Source organism: Chlorocebus sabaeus, chromosome 22, assembly GCF_047675955.1.
Source record: "Chlorocebus sabaeus isolate Y175 chromosome 22, mChlSab1.0.hap1, whole genome shotgun sequence".
NCBI classification, from domain to species: domain Eukaryota; kingdom Metazoa; phylum Chordata; class Mammalia; order Primates; family Cercopithecidae; genus Chlorocebus; species Chlorocebus sabaeus.
The window spans coordinates 18030571-18038469 of record NC_132925.1 but is presented as its reverse complement, the minus strand read 5'-3'; the positions used below and the strand labels follow the sequence as shown (position 1 = coordinate 18038469).

Sequence of the window (7899 nt, the reverse complement as noted above, 5' to 3'; positions counted from 1 at the left end):
CTAACATAGAAATTCCAAAAGAAAAGATTATTTGTTCAGGCAGGTGCTTAGCAATTTCACAATTTTCACAAGCTTCTGTTCAGCTCACCATTTCAGTGGATTAATGTGTCATTTACAAAGAAGTCTGAAATGGGAAGCTGAGTCTGAACAGGCTTAGCCATTATTCACCTCAAATTGGACCTTATTATGACTCAAATTGAAATACTAAAAGGTATAATACATGATTGTATAAGCGGCATGCCTTAACAATGCGATTCTTTAGAACAGAGTGCTCTGAGAGAACTCTGGCTGAATGTCAGGTACTGTGTTTTTGTTTCTACACCAACAAAACTGACTAACCCAATTAAAGCAACAGCCATGAATAATACTGGCCCTGACCTTGCTGAATTCAAAAACAAGGTTAATTGAGGCCTACCATAAATTAGAGCTGAGTGTTTGAAGGACCATGGCAATTCCTGGCGAAAAGCTGGAGATGTTTCTAAGAAACAGAGGATATTCATGGGTTTATGGTGCTTCAAATTTAGAACTGTTCTGAGTTCATGTAGCAAATGCAAGTTTTACAACTGTACTAACGAACAAAAACCCTAAGCTTTGTTGTTTGGCTTTTTCTGCTAATTGTTTTGTTTGTATAACTGCCTATGTTAACTTTTTTCCAAGCATAATTTTAAATGATGTAACATTTCTCTTATACATAAGGATGTCCTTTACCCAAAATGAGGAGATGTGGAACTGAAACTAATATCCAGGGACCCAACATTGGGTATCATTAAAGGCCCACCTTTAACATCGAGGACAAGTTGATCACTGAGATAAGAGCTGATAGTTCCATTTTGATTCAGTCTCCACTTCTGCCTGAATTGCCCATGTTCAGTCCATAGAGCTACTTTAGCTCCAGGTGTGTCCCGGCCACCAATGACATCAAGACATGTATCACTGGCCTAAAAGGGTTAAGAAATGATTAATTGGCAGTACTGTGTTTGCTAAAGTAAGTTGAATTAGGTCCCTTTTCTCTTAGGTAAACAAATCATAGACATGAAGTATGTATGTCTTGTCTAAAAAAAATACTATATAGTATAATTTCAGTAAGCCTTTTTTAATGTCTTCTTTATGGCTGTGGGTAGGAGATGGTACAGAAATAAACCAACTGAAATAGAGGTACTTGTTTTTAATAGGATGTCTACATCTGACACAGATGTTCAATAAAGATTTGCTGAATTGGAATTAAATGTTAAATCCTTGTTTGCTTAAAATGTATTATGCTGAACTTGGTTTTCTTACGAAAACATTGCATGATGGGCTAAAGATATCCAGATAATAATTACTTTTAAATGTTTTTCATTTTTGAAGCATGAGAAAAAGTAGATAATCCATTGGTGATACAATAAAACACAGTTTGAATGTTTTAAAACTAGTGTTCTATTCCCAATGCATTAAACATAATGGGAGGGTCATAGAAAAGAACACCCCTAAATTTTATTTTCTAAGCTTCTTCCAATAACAGCTTTCTTTTTCTACTGCTTCTTTTGTATACTTTGAAAGTGAAAGGGTTTCAACCTATTTAGAATCAGAGATAGCTGATTTTATCTGGGCCATCAAGTAAGGAATATCTTGCAAAAGCACATTGTCCAGCTTAGATCTGGTGACTTATACCATTGGTTGTAAATAAAAAATCACTTAGGTATATCCATAGTATGTGATAACCTTTGTGTTTACTTAAAAATTGAAACTGGATTATCTAGATAAAAAAATTAAGTCAATTTTATATAAATGTTTTAGTAATATATGGCAGTATTTTTATAATCAACACCTGTTTCTAAGAAGTTGCACTGTTTTATCATGCCAGTTGATTTGACAAGATTCTAGTTTTCAAAACAAAAAACTGAGGCCAGAAAGTGGTGCACTGTATCAGTGGGATTGCTTACCTTGGATTTAAAGAGTCCTCGGCAGTAGTGCCAGATCTGAGTATCCTTTCCACTATAGGGAGAAATGCACACAGATGTTGCCCTGGTGTCTGCTAGATTTCCAGTGACTGTCAGATATTCATCCTGGGCACGGTTCTTTATTCTGATGTACACTGCAGGCTATGACAGGAGAAACAGCCATTTAGAAATAAACTTTTGAATCTGGAAGTGAATAATTCCAGAGGAGGAAAGCTGGGAGGGAAAGTGAGAGGTAACTATCTTAGTTATATCAGTTTCACTCTTATTCCCTTTAGTAAATCTGCATAAATAAATATGGTAAATCCGTAGGCCATGGAGCACAAAGCTTAAATTGTACAGTCTCTATTACACTTTGTGAAAAGGGCCCTTTTGAACAGCATAAAGTAAAAGTTTCTTTCACTAGAATTCCATGTGGCGAGGAGTGAGGTGGTAAAGAATTAGGGACATGAGTTTCATTCAATAACTAGTATGTCCCAGCTGTGCTGAGGGAGGTAGGCCAGTTAGAATAAGGGTAAGGTATTACCTACAAGGATTTTGTAACAACTTCAGAAAGACAATCAGACATACTGTGGAGCTATGACTAAATGCCATTAAGTTGGCCCTGGGATGTCTTGAAAAACCCAGACAGCTGAGGGCCCTAGTAGCTGTGATTACTTGTTTACATAGGACCTTTATTTCTTCAAAAGTAGAGACCATGTACGTTTAATGACTATACTGACATACTCAAAAATTGTGTAACAAAGGACTTCGTCCCCTTGGCCTGGAAGTTTTAAGATACATATAAAAAGTTTTAAAATATTAAACCTGGGACTTGCCTCTAAGGAGAATAGCTAATATTTATTGAACATGTAGTATGTGTAAGCAGCATGCTAAATGCATTCTGTGCCATTGTTATTTTTCAGAATAACCACAAAAACCTATTAAGAAAGTACAATTATGACCCTAGTTTTACAAATAAGGTGAACACAGATGCAAAGAAGCCAGGTTCCTCTTAACTAGGATGCTCTCAGACCTATGTTGAAATGCACTAGTTGCTCTTAGGCACAGGGAATACGAGACGAATTGCAAAGGTGGCCGTGTAAGACAATGAAAGGCAGGGGACATAATCGAAGCACAACAGAAACCATTATTTCAGCCCTATGACTTAGGCCTCCAGCCTTAATGTAATAAGATACATGACACCCAACATCCCCACCTTTGGTTCATCTCATTACCATCCCAGTTAGGACCCTGGCTTAGTAATAACAAATGGTCTCTTACTTGAGAGCACTTTCATGCTAAGAAACATAAGTGCTTAGGTAAATGCAATAGGTAATACGGTAAAAGCACCAATGAACAGTCTACTATTTTTGAAACTTGATAGATCAACATGAAGCCAACTGAATTTTGGTAATTAAGCCTTCCTAAGGAAATACACATTCTCAGCACTTAAGCCAATAGAAGGGCAAATTATCTGGCCATTTAAAGCAGGTGAACAAGATGTCTACTTGGCAAAATGTTTTAAATGTTTCAAATCCCTACTTCCAACATTAACAACGCAACAGTAGTGTACTTAAATGTCTATAATTCAGCCTGATTTCCCACTGCAATTATTAATTCTTGAGGCTTCAGTATATCTTTATTACATTTTCATTACCTTGTACATATAAGAAAACAGGCGTGACCTTCACAGATGACAGAATTCCAATTACTTTAGGACCAAACATCACAGTTTTAATCAATTAACTCAAGCAAGGTACTAATTACCCTTATTACACATTTGTAGTCTGACTCCTCTGTAATTATACTTAAAAACACTGATATACATTATAAGTACCTTAGTGACTTCCTAATTCCCAGCCTCAAAGAGGATCACATTTTAATTAGTCCTGAATTTCTAAACAAGAATATGAACTAAAGCAGTACCAACAACCTTACCACAAATTTAAATGTGACCCACACACTACTATTTTAGAAACTCAGAATTCCTTTGTTGGATTTCAAAACTGTGACCTAAATAAACAACAGGAAAAATAATCTATTAAAATATTATTTTGAAATTAAATGTTTAATCAGAAGAGGAATCGGGGAGCTCCTAAAGCACAAAGAAAGAAAACAGCATACTATTCTTGTTAAAAAAAAAAAAAAAAAAAACAACTTCCTTGTAAAAGTAGAGGTGGCTGTTCTGTCCTTTACCAGAGAATCCTGAGCAATAGGCAGGGACATCCTTCCCCAACAAAGAACCACCATTAAAAAATGAGGAACATATTTTCAGTGTTGAACTTAGCTACTAAAATCTCTAACAGAGGGTCAGCATTATGATGTAGTTAGTAAAAGCTAAACTGAATTCCTATCTCTACGTTGCTTTTTCCGATGGCTTTTCAGTGGGCTTACTTCCTGTTCCACATGATAGGAGTGGGGAATAAGCAAGATGTAAAGGTCATGAGATCCTGTACCACACACTCTGCCAGGAAAGCCACTAATGTTTCAGTATCGCTCAAAAGAGCATCTCAAGAGACACTGTGAACAATAAAAAAACACACTTTCAAAATCAGTGTATTACCATAGTAATATGAGCCAGAGCCATATCAGACTTCATACACATTATCTTACTCAACCGTCACAGCAATGACATGTAAGCAATGTGATCATTGCTTCACCAGTGAGAAACCTGAGGTGCCAAGAAATGAAGTGACTCACCAAGCTGCATTGCTTACAAATGGCAGAGCCAGGATTCGAACCAACAGAACTCATGAGTGGTGGGATAAGCATGGTGTGTGTGGAACTCATGAGTGGTGGGATAAGCATGGTGTGTGTGCACATGTGCATGTGAAGAGGGTGAGAGAAGATAAATTAGGTTAATATTTTATTGGTTACCATTTATTTAACACTTAAGTTAGGGTTAAATAAGTGTCAGGTCAGAACATCAGAGCCTCAGCATTTAGACCCACTAGGCTGTATTCAGCTCAGTGCCTGAAATAGGTGGTACTCTCTAAGTGCTCATCTTAGGCTGACGGAACGTAGAGTGTGGTTGCTTCAGAACACAGATTTTAAAGCGTAGATTTGGGTTCAAATCCTGGTTCTGACACTTGGATGACTTTCGTCAATGTGCTTCTATTGTCACAGGTAGGAATCATTATCCCCATTTTCCAGTTGGAGCCTTATTCTCTCAGAGCCTTATTATTCCAACTAGAAGATGGGAATAATTCCTACCTCAAAGGACTGTTGTTGGAATCAAGCAATATAGTGTTCTAAAGAGATTAGAGAGAGGTACTAATGCCATATCCACGGGCCGTCACACCCCTGACAGTTTCACTTGGGTTTTCCACCTTCCATGAAACCTCCCTCCTACTCCTAAACATGTTGATACTTCCTTTCTCTGAACCAGGGACTGCCTGTGGCTTTTGGATAATTATGCATTGTTTTGCATTTTATGTTACTGCTTTGAGTTGGACATGTTTTACCCAACAAAAATGTAAGCTTTAATAATAATGGCAGAAATCACATCTATCTTTATATTTTCCATTATACTTTGCATAATATCATTGGTCCATCCACTGATATATTCATTCCTTCATTAAACAAATAGTTCCTCAGCTCCTACAATATTCCAGACATTGTTTCAGGCACTAGGGGTAGAACAATGAGCAAAACATGCACAGTCCTTGACTTCACAGGGTTTTCTGCAGAGTGGGAGAGACCCCAATCCAACTATAATGCTAGGGTTATAAACGGCATACAGTGTTTTTATAGAAAAAGAACCCCCAGGTCTTTTATGATCTAATGTAGATTGGGAGGGAAGGTGGGGGAGGCATTCTTGAGGACCTGACACTTAAGTAGAATTTACAGGGATGACTAGTCAAAGAATGAGGGAAGAACACTACACAGAGGGTGCAGCCCATGTTAAAAGTCTTAGTGGGAAAGCACTCTGTACTTAGATGCCTGTGACACAGCCATGTGAGAGATGAGGTTGGAGGAGCAAGGTGGGGTAGGGGGTAGATTGTATTCTAAGTGCAGTGGGAAGCTTTTGAACAGAAGACTGACAAGCAGTAGGTGTGCAATAAATACTTACTTTAATTAAATTGCCAGGATCCCTCCTGAGTATTATATAAGTAGGGAGGGGAATATCCAAATGCTTAGAAATTAAAACTAGTACAGTATCAAAGTTCATTCCTGTTACCAAGGTTTGCCACAGAACTTATGATACCTTAGTTTTCCACGAAAAGTGAACATGGCCAATGAGGCTTTGGACTGAAAACTGAAATCCAATGTTGACTTTAGATACAGTCTTACAAATTGGTTAAAATGTACAAGATATCTGCATCCTAATTCACTCCCCCTACTATGTAGATGTCAAACTAAATTAAATGATCATTATTTCAGATGTTGTGGTTTATGACATTTCTACCACAAAAGCAAGCTATTTGGAATCTTACAGTTCTTTTCTCCTTACCTGCTTCATAGGACGGAGGGAACCAATTGTCTTCCATCTGCTGAATGCTGTCCAGTTTGGGATCTCATTAGGCCTGAGTAGGATTTGTCTTCCCAAGAAATTGGATCCTTCATAAGCTATCCATCTATGAGAACAAGAAAGAAAATAGTAGTGTACTTCAAAACAAAAAAGCAATCCCTCATCAAAAGTATCTGCACTTTGCCTTATAGCGTTCATAAACTTCTAGGTTTGCAGATTTTTAAAACCACATTTTTTCCTAACAAAAATCAGGGAGGTGTAGGAGAAAGCCCACTGGCCTAGACTCAGAAGATTTGGGTTCCAGTTACAATGCTGGTTTCCTTTCTTCCAAAATGAATGCAAGGTTTCCTCCACCTCTGAAATCCTATATTCCTTTGATAACATTGTCATAGCATTTTAACATTCAAAGGCAGACCATAACCTCCTAACCAGCAGAAAAACACACTCCTGCCCTAGAGTCACATCACGTGTCCTTCAGGGCCTCTAGGTGTGGCTCCAGTGAACTCTCCAGACATATCTTCTTCCACTCCTCCCTCCACAGCTTCCCCAAAGCCACCAAGACTACTTAGAATTGTTCACAGAAGTTCCCCATCACCCTCTTTCTTCAAGGCCTACCTCCTTTGAGAATCCTTCTCCAGACCCTTGCCTTCAACTCTGGTGGCATTAAAGTGTATAAAAGTACACTGGAGTCTCAAGTCTGGAGTTTGGAGTCTCAAGACTGATTTAGTGGAACACAGTCATGCCCACTGCTTTAAGGATTGGCTACGGCTGCTCTTGCACTACCATAGCAACTTCAGTAGTTATGACACAGACAAATGACCCATGAACTGAAAAGACTATCTGGCTCTATACAGAAAAAGTCTTCCGAGCACCACTTGAGGTGATTACTAAGCTTGATGACTAAAGTGAATGTGCCGGAGTCACTAACAGGACCTGAAATTCTCAGCAGGACTCAAGGTCAGTGTACACAGTGCTTTAAGAAAGCGTGTGGAGGATGAGATGACTGCCTTGCTTTATTTTGCTAAAGAACCTGGAATCATGGCAGGGTTTGTCCTGGCTTGCACCAAGGGATGTAAAGCCTTGTGGATGAGGCAAAGAGCACCAGCAACAGGCAAGGCAGCCTGCTTATCAGATGGACCAGAGCTCAGGAACAGGGTCATCCAGGGCTGAGGACGCAAGCTACAGAGGGTTGCTTGTGCTGCTATGGCAGCAACTTCAGCCCCTCGATTTTCCAGAGAAAAACTTCTAAAACTTACAAAGTGCAATATTCCTTAAGGACTTGTGCTTCAGGTAATGCAGGAAAAGATATCAACTTGTGCGTAAGTTGTGGGGAGAAGCGAAGAGCTGAGGAAAGCTTGATGTATTACAGCTATGAAACCTTGGGTAGGGATGACTGACTTAACGTGACCACCACTAATAAAAGTCCTCCTTGCTCCCCACAACCAAGATCAGACCTGGCCAAATTCTGGAGAGAGGAACGAAATGGATAGCCCATTCCTGACCCCTCCT

The 7899-nt window shown here is 38.8% G+C and overlaps 1 protein-coding gene across 2 annotated transcripts in view; it reads right to left on the bottom strand.

Moving 5' to 3' along the window:
* CRYBG3 (crystallin beta-gamma domain containing 3) overlaps nucleotides 1-7899 on the bottom strand; it is a 124400-nt gene that overhangs the window by 1693 nt on the left and 114808 nt on the right. For both annotated transcript variants that reach the window (XM_073009670.1, XM_073009671.1), the window contains 3 exons: nucleotides 6373-6496; nucleotides 1923-2081; nucleotides 779-938 (listed from right to left, as the gene is read on the bottom strand). In XM_073009670.1, coding sequence (XP_072865771.1) covers nucleotides 779-938; nucleotides 1923-2081; nucleotides 6373-6496 — 443 coding nt within the window. The remainder of the gene's footprint in view (nucleotides 1-778; nucleotides 939-1922; nucleotides 2082-6372; nucleotides 6497-7899) is intronic.